At 35.5% G+C, this 25,594-nt stretch overlaps 1 protein-coding gene across 2 annotated transcripts; it reads right to left on the reverse strand.

Annotated features, from left to right (window-relative positions):
- Positions 1-9,063: 9,063 nt before the first annotated feature.
- On the reverse strand, positions 9,064-25,594 carry LOC136205565 (piezo-type mechanosensitive ion channel homolog). Of its 2 annotated transcripts, none has more exons than XM_065996217.1 (21): positions 25,055-25,594; positions 24,220-24,300; positions 23,501-23,556; positions 23,246-23,403; positions 22,411-22,567; positions 22,119-22,305; positions 21,022-21,137; positions 20,752-20,836; positions 19,767-19,982; positions 19,500-19,677; positions 18,541-18,669; positions 18,191-18,364; positions 17,851-18,084; positions 15,588-17,084; positions 12,135-14,635; positions 11,599-11,994; positions 11,170-11,328; positions 10,389-10,892; positions 9,917-10,052; positions 9,659-9,803; positions 9,064-9,535 (listed from the first exon to the last, which is right to left on the reverse strand). In XM_065996217.1, the coding sequence occupies exons 2-21, from the start codon at positions 24,235-24,237 to the stop codon at positions 9,400-9,402; spliced, it is 7,182 nt and encodes a 2,393-aa protein (XP_065852289.1). In that variant the 5' UTR covers positions 24,238-24,300; positions 25,055-25,594; the 3' UTR covers positions 9,064-9,399. The 2 variants fall into 2 exon arrangements, with proteins under 2 accessions (XP_065852289.1, XP_065852288.1); XM_065996216.1 differs by having other exon boundaries at positions 23,501-23,660.

The following is a 25,594-nucleotide window of genomic DNA, read 5'->3' on the forward strand; positions in this document are numbered from 1 at the left end:
CATTGTTTTTCTCCTTTTTTGTCTGGATTTTTTCTCTTTTTTAATATAATGACTTGTTTGATGCATTGTGTGCTAATTTTGTTAGGATACTTTCCTTAGTCTTTGTCGGCCTCCAATCTTTCAATAAAAAAAATTATATTATATTTTTTATCAGTAAAAAAAAGAAAGTGACATCTCAACTTCATCCTTTATTGTATAATGTATATAGATTGCCCGACTCAAACTCTTGCATCCATCCATAATCCGTTCATTATCATGAATCATGAAAGATAATATCATCAAAAACGATATTTTATTAATGAATTATTAAAAAATGATATAAATATTTTTTGACCGGAAAAGAGTTAGACTTTATATCTACAAGCAATTATGCATATGAAAAGAAAATGATATTTTTCTGCCACAATGTGCTTATATATTGGAATTCATAATTATGTATGTTTTTCCTTTTAGTAAATTGACTACAATTATTCTCAATATTATAATTTCAATTAAAAAAGATGTTACATTTTTACAAACTTTATTGGTTGGTTAGACGAATCTAAATTATTAATTCTTTTTAATAAATAGACTACTAATTATTAGACTAGATTTCATCGAGGAAAGTAATTAAAATAAGCTGTGAAAATAGAAAACGTGTTGGATGGTTTCTATTTGTTGATAAAGTAAGTCTTATTTTTTTTTCACCATTAAATTATGGAGTGTAAAATATATTAAATAGTGAAAACACATACAGTAAAACTTACTTTGATTATTTTAGACTCTGTTTGGTAAATAGCGTTTTGGGATAAAAAGAGCGGTTTTGATCAATTTTAGAGGTTTGACTACTGAAACCGCTGATATTTTTAATCATTAAATCCGATTAATTATATTTCGATTGATTTTTTTTTTTTTTTGCTATGATCTAATATGCATCTTATAAAGTTCCAAATTAACCCCAAAAAAACAGATTGTATATTCAATAATATAAATTTATAAATATTTTAGTTTTTTTTTTTTTTTTGATAACATAAATATTTTAGTTAAAATAAAAGTTTAATTAGGCTTTTCGAAGGCCTTCAATAATACAAATCTTAGGCATGTTTAAATTAAATATTTTTGGAATATGTTTTGCACGTGTGTACAACAAATTAATAAAAGATCAAAAGTACCGTGTTAAATGGAAAATCCCTACATATTTTTTTTATAGGCTAAATACATTTTAGCCAAACTTTAAATTGCGTCACGAACTTTTAAAAATCTTAAATAACTTCAAATTATTATTTCATTATATTCAATAACTTCTTATTTCTCAATAAATTAGTAGAAAATGAGAGATACATGTGTCAAATTATTCGTTATATGTCAATAAAAAAATCAAATGAATAAATAATTAGAAATTTTTGAAAATGAAAAACAAATGTATTAAACTTTTTTTATATGTCTGATTCGGATACATCAGATGTCCTCAAACCATACGCATTAAAAAAGTGTGGACTTAAACCACACATATCAATATCAAACACATAAAAAAAAAAGTGCGAAAATCCTTCATTTGATATATCAAATCACACATAGTTAATAAACATGTAGGATTCTCCGTTTGACATGAATGACTTGGTCCCTCTAATAAATATACATAATCACTTTTTAGACAAAACGGACTCAATCAATCAATAGAAATTTCTATAGTAAGGTTGTAAACGGGGTAGGACATGGATGGAGAATGGTTCCTCCACTTACATTCCCGGATATATTGCGAAATCTTCATCTTTGTCCTATTTATGAATCGAAAAAAAATCTTTCTTCATCTCATCCCATCGAAGTCCTCATGTGGATCGGATTCCCACCTAGATTTTATAGTTTTATTTTGAACTTTAATTAAAAATTAACTTTAGATAAAAGGAAACATTATAATAATAAAAGAAAATTGTAATAACTCAACATTCTAATCAGATACAAATAATATGTATAAATTTTTTAACTACGATTAAATTATATTTATTATGCATAAAATATATATATATATATGTGTATAATTTTATGATTTTGCGATTCCAAAAAAGTCGGGAATCAGATCCTCTTATGACAGGAGTGCATTCTCCATCCCCGTCCCTGATTTAATTTTGGGAACAAAAAATTCCACATCTTCGTTCTATGAGATTTTTTTTGAAGATTCATTATCTCTATCAGGCTGAATCCGTAGCGAGAACAGAAAGTCTTTGCCCCTTTGACAATCCTATTTGGCCATCGACATCGTTAAAAACACTAAAAACATTGGAAATTATGTATAGGGTAATTAATTTAGTGAATATCCAGCCCCAGTTTCACACTTCCAGCCCCGAAAAAAGACGTTACCGCCCTTTAGCCAAAAATTGAAAATTCACAACCCTCTCAAACTCTCTCAAACTCTCCCTTCACACATTTGCTTCCGAAATCAAAGACAACACGTTTCATGGCGAGCAATCCGTTATCACCGGGAAGAGACGAGAATGACGATGTCCCTGAAGTCGAGGTATTTTTCTGATTGAATTTCCAATGATTTCTGTCATTTATTTTCAAAAAAATTACAAAGTCGGACCGCGGGCGTGTGAACATCACGCCTCACCATGTGGTGGGGCGTGATGTTCATACGCCCCACCATTTGGTGGGGCGTGATTTTCACACATCTGAGCTTATTTTTGGCGAATTTTCGGGTTTAGACACTGAAACGTTGTAGAAATGTCGCGTATTGGAATCTAATGTTCGTTATTTATCATTTGCAGGAGGTTCCGTTAGAAGATTTTTGCGGGAACGACATTGATTACAGTGCGCAGTTTTTTCCCGAACAAACGTTTCAAACATATCATGAAGTTGTTAACTAGGCAAAATAGACGGCAATTGAGATCGGCTTCGAGTTAACCACAACGTCGCACAAGACATGGGGCAAGTCAAGATGGATATTGGTTAAATGTGCACGTGGTATTAAGAATACTCGAAGAAAAAATGATATGGATATGGAGGAAGTAGTATGGAGGAATACAAAAACAAAGTACTGTGGTTGCAAATTCCAGATAAAGGTTCTGGAAATCGTTGAATTAGGTGGTTGGGTGGTGAATGGGATTGCTGGAGATAGAGGACAGCACAATCATCAGTTGGCTATATATCGTCAGGGCTACAGACAGATGAGCGGACTAAGCCCCGGTTCCAAAAAAATTGTTCGTCAAATGAGTGCAGCTCAAGCTAAGCCCTGTGCTATTTTTGCTGCAATTAAAGAAAAACATCTGGAGGATTGCTTGACACAAAGACATATTTATAACTACAGGGAAAAATCAGGACTGAGAGCTTTGAGGGTCGGGATGTAATCGGTCAGTTTTATCGGCTTGCTATAGATAAGGAATACATACATTGGACGCAAGCGGCACTAGGCAGCAATGTTGTGACTCACCTGTTTATGGCACATCCTACATCGATCACACTGTTCCGATCTTATTACTTGTTTGTTGGTATGGATTCAACATATAAAACAAACAAGTATAAAATGTCATTCTTTGAGATCATTGGAATGACGCCTTCAAACAAAAACTTCTTGATTGCCTATGCAATCATGAAGGATGAAACTGAGGGAAGTTATATGTGGGTATTACAAAAATTGAAGCTTTTGCTCCAACCTGATGTGCATCCGACAGCCATTGCTACGGACTGGGAGTTAGGACTGATGAGACCGGTTCGTGAGGTATTTCCTCATACTCAACATTTGTTGTGCACATGACATATTAATAAAGATGTGGAGGATAGAGTAGGCAAGTTGTGTGGATTGAAGGTTTTTGGTGAAATTTTTAAGAATTCCAAATGGAAAAGTATCATTGAAGCCCCGACAGTAGCTGAATATGAGGAGGCAGTGATAAGCATGAAGAATACTTCTGCCAAATGGCCTCGTGTGAATGAGTACGTGGAGACCATATGGCTAGTGCATAAAGAGAAGTTCTGTCGAGCATGGACGAACAAGGTGTTGCACTTAGGAAACACCACAACCTGTCGAGTGGAGAGTTCACATGCACAGTTGAAATAGTGGTTGAATTCATCTACTGGTGCACTCGATACAGTGTGGGCGAAGGTGCACAAGGACATTGAAGCTCAGATCGATGCGATCAAGTAAGACAATTATTCTGTTATTTAATATAATCTTTTAAATTGTAATACATTAGTTATAGAATCCTTTACTATATATAACCAGATATTCACTCGATGACTCGAGAAGAAGATCTGCGGTGGCTCACAATAAAGATCCTTTCAATTACCTCGACTTACATGTTTCACATTACTGTTTGCGTGTACTGAATGATGAGCTCAAGCGTATGCGCAGATTGAGTATGGATGTGGTAAGTGAATGCGGATGCATGTTGCCCATGACTCATGGCATTCCTTGTGCATGTGAGCTTAAAAATTATATTGACACGGACACATCGGTCCGTGTGGACCGCATCCATCCTTTTTGGAGATCTCTTGCGTTTGAAGGTTTGAGTGACATACCAGTTACTGCTCCCGTATATGCTGACGGGTCTGAGGATCACCGGTTTTTTCACTCTCTTGTCGAAAAGGTTGAAAAATTAGATCCTTCAATGGTGCGTAGCATATCGATGTACATTCATGATCAAATAAACCCAGATCAAAGTAGCTACAAAGAACCTGAGGTCAAAGACACTGTTAGGGGTAGACCAAAGGGGAATTCATCAACGAAGCAGAATCCGAGTGCATGGGAGTACAGTCAGGGACCACGAGGTTGTGCACGGTCCTCTCCTTCGAGGAGTAGTCGTAGTCGAGGCCGATCCTCATCCTCATCTGTGCATAACAACGAGATGCCGGGTATATTTTATTTTAGTAATATATATGTTGATGTTAAAGTAAATATATTATCGCTCACGAATTTCATATATTAATATTCTCAACCGGATTTGATGTGGATATCGCCGGTTACCACCATTTACATCGGGTTCAAGGGCTCATCGTACCATTTATTACTGGATACCATGATGTTGTAGCAGATGGTAACTGTGGATTTCGTGTTTTAGCCGATGTCATCACAAATAATCAGGAGGAGAGGAAGCTGATTAGAGTGCTTATAGAGAATGAGATGCGAGCACACCGTGATCTGTATACGCTAGTGTTATGGAACGGATTCGATGCTGCCCTCACGCGTATTAGATGGACAGGAGCGGGGTGTGGTGAGTCACACTGGATGGTGAGTCCGGATGACTTATATGTTGCTGCATCTGTATTGAATGCAGTAATATTCCTTTTTACTACATCACAGTTAGGATGTTGCACTATACTGCCGATGCGTTCAGACGATGGAAGACCACCAGAGCGAGAGATTGTGATTTGTTATTTGGGGAGTTATCATCACTACATACGTCTTTATTTAAGACCTGGATTTTCAGTGCCTCCCATTGCCATCCAATGGCATACATTTCGTGAACTGAGTGTTCGTCACTTGGACAATATATACGCTGAAAGGAGAGCGGCTTAGACTAGATTATATTAGTTTTATGTGTTGTAATTAATAATATTTATTCATGAACTTATATTATTGTTACTGATTTTAGTTAAAATTGTATGGTATTTATAGGTTTTAAGTACAATTGTATAGTTTGAACTGGTAACAGGTATTTACGGGTTTAACGAACTATTTTTTTGCCTTTCCGTCACGCGGGCGTGTGGCTATCACGTCTCACCGTGCGGGCGGGCGTATGACTATCACGCCCGACCACCCGGTGAGGCGTGATAGCCACACGTCTTACCGTGTGGTCGGGCGTGTGTCTATCACGCCCGACCACGCGGTAGGGCGTGTGGCTATCACGCCCGACCACGCGGTGAGGCGTGATAGCCACACGCCCGCGTGACGGAAAGGCAAAAAAAATAGCTTTTTCTCCCTCAAAACCCATAAAATGGCATTTTCATCCTTTCACGGGGCTGGGGGTGGAAATTTGGGGTTGCATATAACAACACCCTTAATTTATTAGTTCTCTCCTTTTTACCTAACACACATGTCTCCATAGTTTGAAAAACACGTTATAAGAACTCTATCCTTTGTCACTGATAACATTTTGGTTATTCTGTCTATTTTTTTAGACTTTTAACCGTATATTCGCATAAACATATATACAGAAAATAACAGAGTAACGTATTCATTTTGTTTTGCATTATGACTATTCTAAAAGTTGTGTGTGGTTAAAATCTATAAAAATAGACAAATAGACCAAAAGGTTAAGAGTGATAAAAATTAAAAACCTTATAATATGTTTTTCAAAATAAATAGACTAAACAGTATGTTAAATAAAAGATATGGTCTATTAAATTATTTACTCTTATATAATAGCCATTGATTTATTTGATATATATTTAGTTATTAACAATTAAATTATGATGTTCCAAAAAAAAAAACAATTAAATTAGATTTAATGCATCATTTCCTTTGAACTTGTCTAAAAAACTTGATTGTGTCCCTAAACTTATATATGCGTTGTTAGTCTCCTAATCTTGATTAAAGTGTTATGGTTAAGTCCATAAACATGTACAAAACAGAAAATTAATTTATTTTAAAGATTTAGAATCACGAATTAGAACTTAAATTTTTTAGTTTTTAATTGTTTTACAGATTTAGACAAATTGAAATGTATGTCACTTTAAACAAGTTTGAAAGGCAAATGGAAAACTAGAAGTAAGTTCAGGAGGCTAATAGGCTATTTTAAATAAATCGAGGTAGCTAATGAGTTATTTTAAGCAAATTTAGAAGGCTAACGAGAAACCATGTAAGTTCAGGGACTCATGATGTATTAAGCCATTAAATTATGAACCAACCGTTCTTAACAGTGAAAATTGAATGAATTTCATAAAACTAGAGGAACAAAAAGTTTTTATTTTAGAAATAAAATCATGATAATTACTTTACTTTTTTCTCCATACGATATAAAGAAATAATATAAAAAGAAATTCTTGGAAAAACGTCGACAGCAGGGTTCGAACCTGCGCGGGCGTAGCCCAAGTCTGTCTCCTTAACCACTCGGACATATCGACTGTTTGTTCTGGTGAGATTACAGAATTTATTTAAATAGTAAATTTACGCGTTGGTAGTCCCTTCAAATTTCACAGTTTTATGCACACTTGTATACGGCTTTTTATTAATTACTTCATCACATTGAATTTCTGACTAATTATTTTTAATATTAATTGGTAATTTACTAATAATATTGTTGAGATTCTGTTCCACATTTCGTTACAGAATTAAAGGGGCTGGGGCTTGAGGCCCGATACCCGTTAGAAATTGGTTCGAGCCCCCTATGCAGGTTCTGTTGTTGTCAATGGATGAAACTTTACGAAAAATGAAATGTGATAGGTTTTATTTACAAAACATACTATTTTAAATTATATCAACATATATTACCATGCAAATATTTTAATTCCCCCTTCATTCTCGATTCCTCAAAGAAATTCCCTAAAATTCGGCCAAACTATTCAATTTATTGTAGTCGTATGCTTTATTGATTTAAAATAGTTTTTTTTTTCTTGTTATAACTCACAAGTATTCAGCATCCTTATTGAGATAATTATATTCGGGATTTAGTTACATTTAAAACTCATCACCCTTTTCTAACAATGAATTAAAATAGTTAAAGCTAGACTAGACTCTAGTCCCCTAAAGCTCTTGATTGTTTTTGTAAATTCGGCATTTTTACTATTATCCTGATTCCACCCATGCTACAACGTTATCAAAGTATGCACAATCACATGATTCAATCATCGCTCTACTTATTCAAGCAAAACTAATATAAGTATCGCTATGTAGTATTAGTTGTATCTTTTTCGATGTACTCAGTCCCAATTCTACCACTAGTTACATGGGTATGAATGTTATTTTGGTTCATGACACTTATTATTCTAAAATATATGAATTTTATTCTCATATGAGGTTGTTTGAATTTAGACAAAATAGATTGTTCTGAAATATATTCGTTCTCATATGAGGTTGTGAGAAATGCCCTTTTTTCTTTAGTAGGGAGATATGGAACACATTATGAATTCTGCAGCTTATGGGTAGTTATAGCTTGTATGAAACCTTACATACTCTCTCAATTATTTGAAATGACTCATGAAAGCTTCACAGAGCTGCAGAAGGCTAGGGAAGTTTGTCTATAGGGCTGCAACTTCAAGGACACCTAATCTCCTTTCTGAAATTCTCGATCAGTGCGTTTCAGGTTTGCTTCATCCTATTCTGCGCTGTAGAGAGGCACCCATGTAGATACGAATTAAGCTTGGAACGTTCTATAAGAAGGAATAAACAACATCCACATCGATTGAATGTTGAGGTAGGATAGGCAACTTAGGAGTTATGACATACAATGCCTAGAATGAGCTTATCTTAATGGCAATGTGGTAGGAAGAGTTGTAACAATACCCTGCTAGACTTAACCAGGAACTCCACTTTTTAGGATGTAGGAAACACAGACGCCGAAGGTAAATTTTTAAGGAGCATATATTCCTATTGTAATCTAAAATTTCATATAGAGATAAGAAGGAGAAATCAATGTTGGCTAATGGAATAAGAGATGAAAATCAATGATTCCCCTACCTTTAAAAATGAAATTTGCATTATATGTTTCTTGGTTTAAACAAACCAATTAAGAAGGAGAATCAATGTCTCATTCCGATCTCTAGATGAAAAATGACTCAACCAAATACTCCCGTATCTCCAAAATTATACAATAATTACACTAATAGCCACTCAACTTTGTCCTTATAAATATTACGTCTTTTCAACTTTAAAATCGAACATAAAACCACTCTATTTCATCTTTTACTGATAAAAAAAAGTCCAGTAACCTTTGAAGTTAATTAGGTGTTATTTGGGTAGGATAAAGAAAGTAAATGTTTAAAGAGAGCTTTAAAACATAATAATTTTGAAAAATCGAGAACATAGTTTCATGGATAAGCAACTTTAATTCTTGAATTTTTCCATTTTGAGATCATATGTTTGTAAAGGACAAAGTTGGGTGACTCTACATTCAGTTTTAAAGTTGAATGATCATAATTTTAGTAAGGGAAAAATTGAGTGTCCATGAACGTAATTTAGTGAGTAATGCAAGTCTATAAATTGTGTTTTTAGGCATGAGACTCACTATTAGATTCACTGAAAAAGCTGTTTTCGACATTGAAAGGGCAAATTGCATCTCATGGATTCTAACTTCTCTGATGCCGAGCTACATCAGGCTCATACACTTTAACCTATATGGGAAATCAATCCGCCAGAAAAAAGAGCAGTCAAAGAATAATATCATACTTAGCAAATGTGCTCTATTGCCTGACATATCTTCAGAACTCATCGAATCCGATTGGCCAGCTTGCTAGGGAGAAGACATCATTCACATCATCTCATGTGTTGACTCAATCAAGCTTGGTGTATTCCAGCAGCATATGCGGCGAACGGTATATTTTAACTAGTGACCAATAAAGCACTTCTTCAACTTCAAGCTCACCCTCTGCTCTTGCAGCGTAAATCCCCTCGCAGATTGCCAATAACCTGCATCAATTATTCAGCCAGGTTTGGTATGAATTTTTCTATCTCCAGGCTTAAATTCTGATTTGCAGAGGCATAGGATAAACCGAAAACTGAAAATTTGATAAAGCAACAACGGTTGCATACCTGTCGCAGGATGGAAGATTTTCGTATGGTATTCTCATTCTCAGGTCAGAACATTGTAGTCGGATAAAACGGCCAACTGCTAGCACGAAAGTAATGTAGAGACCCCAGATACTGAACTTGCTAAGTGTTTCACCTAAAATGCCTTCTGTTAAGAGAATAGAAGCATATCAAACATCAGCAAGCAAGAAGAACAATTTCACAAAAATGCTATTAGAGTTTATATATATAAGTTCCGAAGCTACACTAATCCCTACTTACGTGGTGTTTCCTCGGATACGATTATCGCCATAGGACCTGCAAACTCACCACATCCGTAATTCTCATTGACATCATGGAAAGACCACCACTCTGGACTCCCTCGATTCAGGACAAGATCCCCACTAACCAATTCTACCTGCATAAGCATAGATAATATCACAATAATGTGGGTGCGACATCAAATTACGAGGATGACGCATTACAAAGACACTAGAGTTAGCACGATGTGCCTTAAAAACGCCAAGGAGAATCCATCCATGACCAAAATTAAGCCATGATTTTATCACTAGGCATTGAATCTTTGGCTACCAGCCGGACAGATGTGTAGATTTCCTCAAAATAAGCTCCCATATAACACGTACACACACACACAAAAAAATCCTCTATATCCAAATCTTGCCATATGGAATACAGACCATTTTATGAACTTCCAAGGTATTTGAACAGATGCAAAAAGAATTAAAGCACATACCAACTCTTCCAAAAACCGCACTTCACCAGATCCAGTGACTCGAAAATATCTTGGATAAACGTTACGCAACCTAAAGCCGTTGGCAGTACCATTTAGCACTGACATTACTTCTGAATAAGTTGGAAGATCCTGATCCTGAACTCTCAATTCATAATTCACAACTTCCTTTCCTTTTGGTCGATCTCTGGTCAACTGCCAGGAAAAGAGGATTTCCATGCTCGACCTGAGAGATTTCATGTATCTAGCCTGGACTACAGGTGGAACAAGCCATAAGGTGCTAGCATCAGCTTGGCAGCATATCAGTTGGATGTCTCTCTGATCATATGCACGTAAATAACCATGAGGATCCAGATTATTATGCGAAACAATTTTAACCCACGAGATCTTTTCACATAATGTTGTCTCAAATAATGTTAGCCGCCCACTAATTGTCCTTACATCAATCCGGATGCTAGCTTCTTTTATTGGGTTAGCAATGTTGGTTGGGTTGCCGCTGCTGTACATCTGTCCACAAAATCAAATATATATATATGTATCTATCAGATTATGCAAGATCAAAATCTGTAAAGATTCTAATGTGTGAATTTGCATGTCAGAGAAGAACATATAGAATATTAATGCCCTAAAAATGACCATGGAACATAAACAGTGACTTCGAATAGAATAATTTCTCTTGTTCTCCATCTCTCTAGGACTTGTCGACTACTACAAACAACTAGCTTAGGGAACCACTACGAACATTTAGGAATTCAAACAACTAGAAACAGGTAACTATGCTTACCAGCATTGGAGCCCATATAACACACATCAAGACAAAGAATAAGCATATTCCATTGCAGAATTTAGTAAGTTTAGACTGCTTGTCTCCGTGTTGGTGTTTTGCTCTATTCAAATCCGCGTCACATTTAACAAGAAACAAGCTGGCATGAATGTCTTCCAACTGAAAAGGGAAATAGTATCAGATCCAGAAATCGACATTTGTGTGTGCTTCAATGAAATAAAACAAGGGTGGTATCACCTATCAAGTAAGCTTAATAATGGCCGTTTGTATTCACAAGCTAATTGGGATTCAAGCTTATAATTAGTTAACGTGCAGCTGAGTTTACTGTTGAGAGTGAGTAATTAACATAACAGCTTCCAACTTGAAGGTGTATAGTGTTTAATTTATGAAATGATTATTCACACTTGATAATCATAATAACGGACATACCTTAAGCCAGTCATACATGGTCAATGATGTAGTTGTGCAAGACCAATCAAGTACGCATCGCAATTCATAAAGGAATGGAAGAGCGCGATAGAGTCGAAAACCCAAGTAGTTCACTTGTGAAATGGTACTTGTCAAAAACTGCCTATACAAAGTACTCTTGTGTGGAATTCCACATTTTATTTGTAGGGCCTGAAGTGTTAGAGAAATCGCCTTTGTTAAATATATAGATCGAAGTGCAAATTTTGTAGAATGTCCGTGTTGTAGCTCTGTGTACCAAGCGTACACTGCGACCGAGTATGTGAAGAGTGCAAAGTTGAAAAAGTAGAAGATAACTTTTCCAGTAGCAAATGAACAAAGATATATTACACGATCCAGCACTATCAAGAAGAAGATCACCTGCAAGAAATTAACCCTCTACTTCATAAAAATAGCCTGACATGATTGATGTACTAGGAAATTAACCACTAATGCACCTTATGGTGCTTTTCTGCTAATATTTTTCAGTGCAGGTATTTAATAACAAGTTTATGGATTACCATTAAGATGAAGACGAACTCTTTTGGGAATTGATCTTCAAGCTGATAAACTTCAAGAAATTCACTGTTATTTTTTATAACTGATTGGTAGAAAATTGCAACCAAGAAAAAAACAGCCAAGTCAGCACAAAATGTGTAGGCATAAAGATCAATGTCTTTCTTTCCTCCACCAATCGCAGAGAGTATAGGGTAAGGGAATCCAATTTTTTTAAGAATACCAGAATGCTGAGCTTCTAAAATCTCACATGCCACATCAGCTGCTGGAGTTAGTGATCTGTAAAATTCTGCTTGTGTACATACTTTCAAAGAAGAAGCATATAGAACTTCAAAAACAGCCAGAGCTACATTATCATTTTCCGGATTTCTTTCAATGCTTTGAACACGGACCCTACTGATTGAGTGGAAATGGTCTCGGCTCATATCATGACATCTCTTGTCATGCATGATTTCAAGCAGCTTGTTTATTCCTGATTGGATTCTTTCTGGTTGAATTCCATCTCCAGGCCACAAATCAACTTTCATAGACAGCTGTACAAAGTGAGGCGGAGTTTCTGCTCCCTCTGTCAGAGATTTCCAAAACCTACAAAGGTTTCTCATCAATTGTTTAATCAAATTTTCAGCAAACAAAAAAAACTCCTCTATTCTCCTTCCACAGTCTTCAATAGCCTCTTCTCTGCAGCTGTTTCTTCTTTTCGAAAAGCTGCTTTCAGCAATTGTTGCCCATTCTGCATTTCTTATAGTAATGGATGTTTGCAGGAGAGTAAATAAATACACCATAAAAAGAGGCAAGTTGCTGATCACAAAAGATGTCATTTTATTTGCAGGAAATCCTAGATGCTGAAGTAAACTCATATTGAAGGTCAATCCACAATGTTGGATAATGATCTGATATATATACTGAACCAATATACCCATCTCTGTGTATATCAGAACAATAACCCAGAACATATTATTCGGACCATCACTTACACAGAGGGCATACAGAAAGAGAATTGCAGGATAAACCATCGACAATAAACTAAAATTCCACATGAATATTAGAACAAAGCAACAGTAACAAACAATATCGTTGTTAGATCGCATTTGGGCCCACATGTACTGGAGAATCATCCCAATTTGCAGGCATGAACGGTCAGAGGTGGTCATCTGGTCAGTATCAGATTGAAAAGAAAATGTGCGGTCATTAGAAGAATATGTTACCACAGGTTCAACCCCTATGTTCTCCACCTCATAGTACATCTCGTCATTAGAAGAATCATCACTAAGGTCTGACTCTTCAGGTTTTATGTTGAAGTAATTCACAGTGCTGGCAACTGCCATATTTCCAAGAGATTGCACCTGAGAAACTCCGTACTTTACCAGACGGAAAGCTGAGGTTAGCAATCTTTTGTTAGATTTGGATTTTGTTTTCTCTCTTTCATATATATTGGGAAATTCATAGATTGCAGCATTATCTTTTAGCTCAGTAATCTCATTATGTGATTCTGTTGGATGCCTTATGGATTGTATGGCTGATGGACTATCAAAGTTTTCATTCCTCAGAGAATTATTCAAATGAAAAGAAAACAATAGATCAGAGTTTAAATCAACTGATTCCTTCTTATAATCAGTTTCCTCTTGGCCTGTAATGTAATTAACTCCATCTGCACTCATGGATGACTTCTTCCTCCCATTTCCTTGACTTTGAGAAGCATGACCACATTTTGCAGTGTTGCTCATACTCTGAAGCTGGATTTGGAGACTAAGCATTTCCGATTTCATCTTTTCTACTTGTAAATTATGCAAGCGCTTCCCCTCTTCAGATTTTTGTATCTGTTGTAACTGTTCAGTCTTCCAAGAAGCCGCCTTCTCCTGCTCATGCACTATTGCATTAATCTGCTCTGCTTCAAGATATTCAGACACATAATCAAACTCCTCAGCTGAAAACATGTATGATTGCAGTGATACCAGCATAAATATGATAATCTCTACTAGTGCTGATCTCGATGTAATTCGAAACCCATAATCATATTTACGGAATCCAACCACCTCATTTAAGTGATCCATCATTGTGCAATCACCCTTGCAAAAATCCCCTAGAAAAGGCGATTGATAAGCCAGAGAAAGGACAATTACAGCAAAGTTGTACATCCTCAAGAACTTAAAGATTTCGTTTTTCTTTTTTAGAACTTGAAGCCTTATTCGAAAGAAAACCAGACCAAAACCAAGGTATCCAAGGTGAAGAATATCAAATTCAAGAGTCCCTGTGATTAACATCAATGTCAGAACAAGATCTAGTAAGTGGCAATAAGTATAAAGCCTCATGTAGTCGAGAAATGTCCATAAGAATTTTCTATCAAATGAAAGATTATTCAACGACGCCTGCTTATATTGGGACATCATATGTTGATATGTTTCTGATGCCGAAATGCTGGAGAAGTGATCAGCACGGTACTTGAGACATGATAACATGAATACCACATAATAGCTGATAAGCATTCGTGGATCATCAACTATAATTCCTGCAGAAATATGACATAGTTCGTTTTAAAATTGAGGAGAGGATATGCATTGCAAATTGACCATGGCAACATACATATATAGTTTGACGATGGTTAACAGTGAAACTAAACAATCTAATTAATTGCATCTTTACTGAATTATTATACTAAATAAGCATTGATTCTAACTCCTCAACCATAGGTCACTTAGGTTTATGCGTCCAAACTAAATACTTTCCACCAAAATCAATTGTAACAAAATCAATTGTAACGTTTGCACATGCCTCCTGGCCTTGACCCTCATTCCAACTGCAATTATGCCAAATTTGCAGCTAAATATCAAAGTTTTTATTGAATGAAGTTAAACTTTTGAAGATGAGAGAATATCATAAGGCACAAACAATGTTTTTGGTCCTCGCACTTGGTCAAAATTTGACTCTCGACCCCTAAACTTAATTTTTGTGAGATTTAGCAGTGAACTTTTGACTTTGGCTAGAATATTACCCTTAATGAACAAGTATCATCATATTTGAATGCCACGCGCCATGAAGTTAAACTTTAGAGGAGAAAGATTCAAGCTTATAATAAATTGAAATTTAGGGTGTGTGATGTTCAACGTAACAGTCTGTCCATTAAGGATATATTTTATTGAAAATCAACGTTCAAAAGCCAGCAAAAAGTGAAAATTTGGCCTTGTACATGGCCAAAAATATTATTTTGCCCAAAAATAAGGCAGGTGCTTAATAAAAACAGCCTATAGTTTATTCTTATGGTTTTATATAAATCTCCAGGCAGCAAGTTTCTTAGACAACTACTCAACAAGGAACCACCATTTTTATCCAATCAGTTGAAGAATGACTCACTTGGTAGAATTAGGATCACTGAATCTTAACTTCTAAGTCCATCAATATGTAAATAACATAGGTTGATAGGTTGTTAACACAAAATTGTAACTGATTACTGAAGGAGATACCTAGCCAGCACTTGTTGCAATGGTCAAAGTATAGATTGGAGCTTCTCCAACATTCATTACAAGGAACGCCTGGATCACCCGTAGAGTGTTGCTTCCAAGATATTTGATTTATCCAAATAGCCAAGTACTCGAGGATAATAACAGAACCAAACAGTAATACAAATATGGGCCAGAATTTTCTGACACGCCGAGGTAAAAGAATGCAAGCAGCAAGTGATGCAATATAAATCAAGGAAATGGAATTCAGCACAGCAAAACTGGCAAGAAGTAATGCAATCATGTTGATCTCGAGGCCGAAAAGATTGAACATATTCTCTATCCAAAACTTCGCACATGCTCTTAAAGTAATCATCTGCAGTTGTAGTCGTTCCCTTCTCAAGATATGAATTCGTTTTCGATTCCACTTATGATTTTCTTTCGAATTCCCGAACGCATTTGAAAATGTGCCAGTGTAGCTGCCTTCAAAATACGGCCACTGAGAGATAAAATTGCCTAAAGATGGCCATGAATGCCTTCTCTTTTCTTTTTGTTGTTCGAATAAGTGGTTTCTGCTTAACAAGTTTGTTACTTCACTTGGGTCATCTTCTGAAAAGCAAAACAAAGAACAAGGCTCTTCCCATATTCCTCCATTACTAGAAGTGCCTGGCATGTTCTCCAACCAATGGAAGACATTATACTGAACTATACATGAAATAATAACAACAACTTTCCCTCTCAAGCCTGACTCGACACCCAAGAAACCAGGTGCATAGAGCTGTAATCCTAGGAATAATGACACAGATGAGTACTTCTGTCCCGGAAACATTTCAGCCTTATGGCCCCATAACTGGAAAAGATACTCAAAAGTGACTAGAAATCCTGAATAAATTATAAACAGTCTTGAAGGGATCCAAGAAGACTTTGGTAAAGTTGAACAAACAGCCAATCCAAATAGATACAGAAAACCAAATGCACCTATAGGGGACAGAGATGCATAAAATAAAGCAAGATAAAGTATCTTCTCACAGTGCAAAATCAGAAGGCGTTTCACAAAAGAAATGTAAGCTTTTTCTGGTTCACCCCCCTCATGTAATTGAGAAAAATTGCTCTGTCTCCTCTCATAGCTATATAGTTGCATCACAATTAATACAGCAAGGGACTGCCAAAGATTTTCGAACATGGAAGCCTCTGAGTTATATCCAAAGGCAGAAGACAAATCAAACACCCTGGACAACCATGTCTGAACAAAGAAGAAGATACTGAGGCCACAAACAAGAATAAACACTATAACTGAATATATCTTCAGGGGGAACCAAAGAGGCCTTTTTGTGCTCCCCACAAGTTGTCTTCCAGCCATCCAAAACAGAAGGAAGAATAGGTAACCAAATGAAATAAAATTAGGCTTTACTAGGTAAACAGTAAGAAGAATTGTCAGAAAGGCGATGTGGGTCCCACATGAATGATATATTGAAAGAAACTTCTTCCCTGTTGCCCTCAGATATGACACTGTCATTTCCTCTGAAGATAAAACAAAAAGGTTAGAGGTTAAATTCTATAAATATCATATAAGTTTGTTAGTTTACGGCGTTTATTTCATAATCTAACATCTTCAAAGTATTGGCATAGTTTCAAAAAGTTTGGTTGTAAGAGTAATGGTTCAGCTTAATTTGATTTGAAATGATGATAGAAGCTAAAAGAATTAAGAGTACCAGTATCACTCCCATTTTTCTCAGCAAAATTTATCTCATAATTAATTCTGAGAATTCCTTGTTTAAATGTGTCAGATATTAATATGAATTGGGCCTTGAACTATCAGCTTAAGCTTTTAGTTCAATTGGTTCTATGACATGGTATCAGAGCCTCTACCAAGTGATAAAGGGTTCAATTCCTGGCAACCCCCATTTATTAATTTAGTTTCAAGACATGATAATATGGGCCTGTGTTGTGCACGTTTCAAACCCAGCAGGCAATCGGGTGCGGGGGTATGTCAGATATTAATATGAATTGGGCCTTTAACTATTAGTTTAAGCTTTTCGTTCAATTGGTTCCATGACAAAATGCAAGACAAGACTTAATCGATAATAAATCCTAAGCTCAAGAATATTTGCATATAATTATGAGCTCACAGATCAAATCGTTTCTGCAAATGCACATTTATGGACAAAGTGTTTCAAACCATAATAGAAAAATTATGGTCATTATCAGACACACGCATGTATCAGAATATAGATTGGATAAATAGAAAAAGCATCTTAAACTACATTCAACCTTGGCTGAATTATACCATGAGAAGAGAATCTGTCATGGCTCTGGTTGTTTATTGAAGAATAAACTGATAAGAGAACTGATTTCAACAAACCAGCTCTCAAGATGCTAAAACCAATTGGAGGGCAGGGAGTATGCTGCAGAATTGCTGAAAAAGAGGAAAGCATTTTAAAGCCATGATTTTGAATAGCACAGGAGCATGCAAGTGCTGCTATCTTCAAGAAATCCCCAGAACTAGCATGATTAAGTAAACCTATGGCAGTAGAAGACAAGAAATATATCATGAACAAATAAGCTTATGCAGTATATGAAGAATAAGGGTAAACATCCCAGAAAAATCAATTGCGTTAGTTGCTTACCTAACTGAGAAAAGATGTCCACAACAAATGAACTTTTCTGTTTCACAGCTTTAGAGACTAAATCAAGCTGAAGAATATACAAGAAGGAAAAATGCGCCTCGCATAAAACAATCAGTGCTTTCCGTATCTTTGAACTGATGGTGTGACTTAACAGAAATATTACAAAGAAACCCACTGATGCATGAAGCAGACAGTGGTAAAAGTTAGTATACAGTTTGTGAAATAGGCAGAAATGTAATACAATGCAAAGAAGTCATTTTGAGGACTATTATAATGCACCTGAAGAGTTTAATGTATGTAAGGAAACATTATCGCTGAATACAGTTTTGAGTATGAAGTGCTTCACTTACTATATACTGCATGAATGATGCCGGGTTTGAGTGCAACAAAAAATATCAGCACCAGTACTATAGCACGAGAGCTTTTACGCAGTCCCCAGACTATTGTGGCTACAACCAAAACTTTGGTCTCTTCACTCTCTGAAATTCAAAAGACCAGTGAAATTATGTCCAAGACATAGCATCCTTCCAGAAAATGGAACAGAAAACTAGAAAAATTAGAACATGGAATTTATATAAAAAGTATGTTGCTGTATTCAAACTTCAACTATAAGTTTAACACCAAAAGAAATAATTGCTTGTAATAATCAATCCAAAATGGTTCAAAAAAGACACATGCTCATATTTTGACACCTAATATGAAAATGTCCCTGGCTGTATGATATATGTCAAGTTATCATCAGGTGTACAACATGAGTCAATATCAATTTTATGCATCCAATTGCAAGCAAAAGACTTCTGGTCCATCGAGATTTCCCCGGTTATTTTGTCAACAAAACCATACATGACAAGAGCCTCCAAGTGCTTAGTGAAATAATTGCATGGGCATTTCCTCACTTGGCTGATTTGGAAAAGAAAACCAGACAACTCAAAGACTCCTACCTTCAAACCCGATAGGATTGAAAGGTTAGAGATGAACCATTGAACAATTAAAAATTTAATGGTCAAAAAGACTAGAATGGTTAAAGATTCAATTTTACTTCTACATGTATCCAAATTTCTCAAGGGCCATGCTGTTCTAAAGTTCAAAATTCTGAACATGATTTTCATATTTCGACTCTTCAAGTTGGTTGTCGCCTAAGATTTGTTTCCTTCAAGTTGACACATAATTGCAGCAATTTTATGGAACATCTATTACACAATCATCAAGTGGCTCCTTCAAGAAATAAATTTTTCCAATTAAAATATTCTATAGCTTAGGTATAAAATATTTTCAAATAGTCTAGTGGTTACTATTTTTAATTCCTCACCTTCTACTGTGAAATCTTCAGCAAAAGACTGTCTATTTCCATCAGACAGGTAAAGGAAAACAGAGTTATTCACAAGGTTTCCTAAAGCCACCAGGACACCAAGAGAATATTGTGAAAGTAGATAAAATCCTGGAATGGGGTAATGCCATAAGCCAATAGTTTCCCATATTTCCATATCCTGTAAACAAAAATCTATACAATCATGTAACCATACCATGGTAAATCTAAACACTAGACTGTAAAGAATACATTGAATAAATAGAATACCTTCCGCATTTCCTTATTTAAGAATGTAAATGCCACATTAAAGACGTAGGTGCTAGCAGCCCAAAAGAGAATGAAGACAAGAAGCAAACCATTCGACCGGTGCAAGTGGAATAATGAAGGGAAGGCATACACAATGTAGCCAACATAAGCAAGTAATCCAAATGCATAGACACTTGCAAAATGAAAACTCCAGAATGACAGAGCAAGCAAGGAAATCTGTCACAGTAATACAGGCAATAGTAAGCAAATAAGACGTAATTTGAACCGTGTCGATAGATAATAATAATAGGTGAATTTTTATAGTGAAAAAGAAAATAAATGGAAGTAAATTTCTATATCATTATTGATAAATTAGTCAGGAATGCCTCATATAATATGGAACTGACATTATTTAGGAGCAATTAAGGTGTAATTTTGAGTGCATATGTGTGTTTGTTGGAACATAGCAACTAAGGTGTAACAAAACCATGTCTAAATTGTTGGTAGAAAAACATTTTTCTTAAGATACATTAAACTTCATCTGTTGATATTTTATACCCCTAATATAAATGTGTCATGAAACCAATTGAACTAAAAGCTTAAGCTGATAGTTAAATAAAGGCCCAATTCATATTAATATCTGACACACTGCACACGTGAATGCCAACTGGGCTTGAAGTGAACAACACAGGCCCTACAATTTAATCAACAAATGAGGTTGCCAGGAATCAAACCCTTGATCACTTGGTCAAAGAGACTCTGGCACCGAACTAAAACTTAAGCTGATAGTTAAAGGCTCAATTCATATTAATATCTGACAAAATGGAAGGAGCAAATTAACCATTATTGGTTCCCACAGGGAACATTCTATCAATTGATAGGTAATATCAAAAACCATATTTTGCATTTTGTGTCATTTTTGCATTCAGTTAGAAGTTATTTCATATATGTAACAGAACAGAAAACTCTGTACGGAGAATGAAATTAGTTAATGTGGTGAGCATACTGGAAAACCATAAGTGAAAAAGTTCACACTGAATGTCCGAAAAACAGATCTTCTCAACATGAAGTTTGTGTGCCTTACACCAGATCTGCATAATGATAAGAAAAAAAAAAGTTAAAAACCGAAAATAATACACCAATGACCTGACTTATTAGCCATAGAAGCTGATGACGTATTTCAATAGAGATAAGTTCACAAATGAACAAAACTCCTAAATATTGAAGCAAGAGAAGGGAAATTACAAATGAATGTTACAACACAAACAAACAGTACCTGAATTCATGAAAGAAAAATGAATACTTGGGGAGAAGCAGCGGCTCAGTCAAGTAGCTTTCACTCACTGACATAATAAAATCCATTTCTGTAAGATCATATCTAATCCAAGATAGCTGCAGAAAGGAACACAGTGAGATTCTGATAAATGAGTATTTCTACATATAGTTAGAAAAGGGCACGAATTAATGGCTGGTTATATTTAGTCCGCTGCTCTCAAAATCTGATTTGTGTTTAGGAGTTTTATGAACTATGAAGTGCCAAACAAAATACACATAGCATACTCATGCTGAGTGAGCAGTAACCTGAATGTGGATAAGTCCTACATTGACTGAAGTTTCTGAAAAAGGACAGGTTACGGAATATTTTTAATATTCAGCTGGAAGAGTTGTCAGCTAAAAGCTACGGATATATGATCGAAGCAAATAAACAATTATAGCTAAATGCTTTCACAGTAGAGACTGATGCCCCATACTCCCTATGAAGGCATATCTATTACTTAGATGCTACCATGTAACCAGTTTTGTGTCATCACTCGACAGTTAACTGCAACCACTGATGCTCTGAAGAATAGACTCAACATGCGATTTAGAGTCATTTCGTCAATATTCCAACAAATATTTTCTCGTTGCTTCCCTCGTACTTACCTTATATTCCCTTTAACCAAAAACGTTTTTTGTGGGAATTTCCATTGAAGGAAGAAATTTATCTGTGATGGTTTGGGCTGTCTCAACTTGGTTTAATATGATTACTTCTAGGGAATGAAGTACTATCATGCTTTAAGTCCCAGAGAATTATACTTTTAATGGCCAACCAGAATTACCAATGAATCACAGATCAACTAATAGCCATCAACTGGTGGATCATGATCCCCTTCCAGGTTATTTGAAATACTTCATAATTATCTCAGCTTCCCTTCCACTTTTATCTTAAATCTTGCCAAATTTTACAACATATACATAAAAATCCAAAAGGTCTGAGAAAAGGGAAAGGAAGGAAAAAAGCCAGAACCAGAACTATATAATATTAGTTCACTGCTCAGCATCTTATAATTTAAACCAAGCAGTATATAGAAAGTATAAATATGATTTGCTCACCATAATGTAGAAAAGAAGAAGTGAAAGGAAAGAACAAATTTCTGTCCACTCTGCTTGTGCAGATATCTTGTAAAGACCAATGAACCCAGCAATATGTTCGATCATCTCTGGAAACTCAATGGAAAGTTGATACGCATACAACAACACAATGTTCAAGCCAGAATACAGTAAAAGGTACCTCCACCACCTGCAACCAATACAAGTACTTAATTTCAAGTTGACATTTGATTGTACTGAGAATATCCATTATTAGTCATCCAAGAGCCAGTCTGCAGGAATACAAGTTACTTACTGAAAGAATCCCAAGAAATTGCTTGTTATAGACCACTTGATGAGTCCAATACTGCTGCAAATGAAAAATGGCAAAGATGCCCAAGATGGATGGCTAATGCCGACAACCAGCTGTACAATGGGCAGCAATAAGCAGCATAAATCTCTGAGTTGAGAACCTTCCATGGAGCAAATTGAAAGATTATCAAAGCTGAACATCTAATAGCAGAATTAATTGCATAGAAAAATCATGATCACCTAATGGTCAAAACAATGTAGCTGAGAAATAACGTAAAAAAAAAAAAAGAGACACTAATATTAAAGGAAAAGAAATCTCCAACCATTCAAATATGCTGATGCATTGATCTACCATACATTTTATAGGAACAATTTTTTTATGCAAGTTAACATCTAGGTTTCAAAGAAAAACAATTCCTTGTAACTACTTGCACAATATAAATGAAATAGCAAGTGAAAGAAAGTTAGGGGGCAAAGAGAAGCATCAAGTACAAAAGCACAAGTGGCTCATTTTCCTCAGCAATCTGTTCATCATATGCTAAAATGCGCTAGGATTACTTAACATGCCAGATAAATTGCTCATGGACTGCAGCAATTACAAATGCAGAAAGGATGTGCATATGTAAAGAAAAAAAAAATCTGAGTGAAAGTTTGGGGGAGAACGAGAAGCATTATGTGATGAACATATCTCACAGAGTTCGTTATATGCTAAAATGCTCTAGGAATACTTTACTTGCCATCTAAATTGCAAAAGAATTGTAAAGATTTTGAAAAGAGCAAATGACATTCATATTCAAAGAAAAAAAGTTTACATGGTATACCAGTCTATGATGACAAACCTATATATAGGATCGAAGAAAAGAAGTCCCACAAGCGAGAATCGCCCCATAAGTCCAGGCCAAATCTGCTTCTATAGATTCCTATTAGAGTAACTAAAGCTGTAGATACTTGAATGGCGAAAAAAAATATTGCATACTGTAATCTCCATGAATGAGAGCTGCGAACCAACAAAATGTACAAATTTGTAATTTGTTCGTGAAGATAACCACAAAGGCACAAACCTGTAGGAGCTTTTATTCAACAAAAAAATTTACCTTAAGAAACCAATTAATTTGGCCCACTGAGAAACAGAAATACTCCACCGATCCCCCTTAACAGCCCATATGATGTTGAATATGGAAAGTGAAAGAACAGCCAGCAAAGAAAAGATAAGTGTACACCATGATAGCAGAGATTGTCTTTGAGAATGAAAACCTATTGCACCCAAAACAATTACATTCAAGAGCTACAATGCAAATTACCTAAATTAACAACTAGATGAGTGTATATAAATATGCCTGAACCATAGAACTGCAATCATAGTACTCATTTTTGTTAATTGGTCTAATTATTAACTCTTCATAAGAACTAGCTCTAAAGTTTTAGGAATCCAATCATGATGAACTCTAGAGAACTTACATTTCTCGATAATCCTCAAAATCATAAACAAAAAGTTGCAAATTAAAATGAGAAAAAACCTCTTTCTGGAAGTTCCTCGACTATATATTTCAATCATTTTACAAATTATTCAACCAGCATCATAATGCTTGATGCCAGATTTTGTCAACTGAGAGTTCACATACTAGTTTTACTGAGGACTTGAAAGCATTCTTCAACAAGTATCAACTTGAAATATAGTATAACATCAAAATAATAAGCCTCATCTAGTCTAGAAAAATATAGCTTACAAGAAATCCATGTTATGAAGCATTTATGAGAATCCAAATAGGTGAAAAGATAAAATGAAGGCATCAAATATAAAGCAGAAGCTTACCAATTCTTGGTGCAGCATACTGAATGAAGAGAAAGAGTAAGAAGTCAGCCAGAGACATCAAACTCCAATTCATTAAAGAAGCTGCATGAAGCAGAACAGGAAAAGGACAAAATGGTAAAGTTGGTGTAGTAGTTTACTGTCGAAGCAGCAGATGCAAAGTTGGTGTGATTTTATGAAGTGTTAGTGAACAATGTATCTTAATCTTAATAAAAATAGAACGCCGAATGTGTAGAAAAGAGTTTCATATAACATATTTCTCTTCTTAGTGGCTAAAGTGATGAACTGATGCAATCACTGTCATATAAAAGAGCAAAAAAAGTATATTCAAGCTTGATTGCGCTGGGCGGGCTCCCAGAAGAACTGGCAAGAAGCATTCATAAACTGAGTTGTCTTAGGTTCTCTGCATTGCAAAGTTAATGCCAATGCAAGAAGACTAATTCTAGATTAAAACCTATTGTATTACCAATCCTATGAGTTTGCATAAATAAAAGGTGGAAACAGCTTCCCCAAGTAAACATCTGAGAATAATCATAATGGCGTTCTAGGAATTAAGGGTCACAATGGCGCCTAAAGTTAAACAGCCACGATAACTTTAACCTAAATCGAATTTTTAGGTATCAACCGATTTCAGAAGTTGATAGTATTTAACAAATTAGCTTAAATACAATCAGTTTTAATATCTAAAACTTGTAAAATTGGGGCTAATTTGTTAACTTCACTACTGAGTTTGATACCTAAAACTCGATCTGGATTAGCCATTTTGACGTTTAATTCAGCATTCCAGACTTACAACAGGTAGCATGAGCTATCAGAATAGTAGAATGGGGGTTCAAACCTGTCAAAAGCAGTATAGGCAATACAAAGCCAATGAAGAATCTCCCCATGACAAACGACCTGTCAACGCCAAAAGCTTCTATAATTGCACCATTTTGGGGGCATCATCTTTCTTTTGAAACCCTTCGTCAACTAATACCCATTTTAGTACATTCCAAGCTCACTCTCTATCTTGAGAAGATCAATAAAGACAAATGCTAATAGGTATGATAACGAAATGAAAGATGGGTTTTTCAATTACGACCGAAGACCAGAAACCCATCTCCCAATTACAGCTCTGTATTGCCAATTTCAAAAGGATGTCTCTGTTCAGCTGATTAATGATGAAAAGATTGAGTAATAAGCACAGAAAGAATCGAGGTAATGCAGACGATCAAAATGGGTTTTAGATTTTTCTCTTTTTTTTCCCGATTTTATTGTAAATAAAACTCAGAAGTTTGTTTTTTGATCTGTTTGAGGGGATGTGCATCACTTCCTAACCGAATTTTGGTTCTTCATACCAACTCGGCAACTCCTAGTGTGGCTCACCCGCCTTTTAGCA

The sequence above is a fragment of the Euphorbia lathyris genome, chromosome 9, assembly GCF_963576675.1.
Source record: "Euphorbia lathyris chromosome 9, ddEupLath1.1, whole genome shotgun sequence".
NCBI lineage: Eukaryota > Viridiplantae > Streptophyta > Magnoliopsida > Malpighiales > Euphorbiaceae > Euphorbia > Euphorbia lathyris.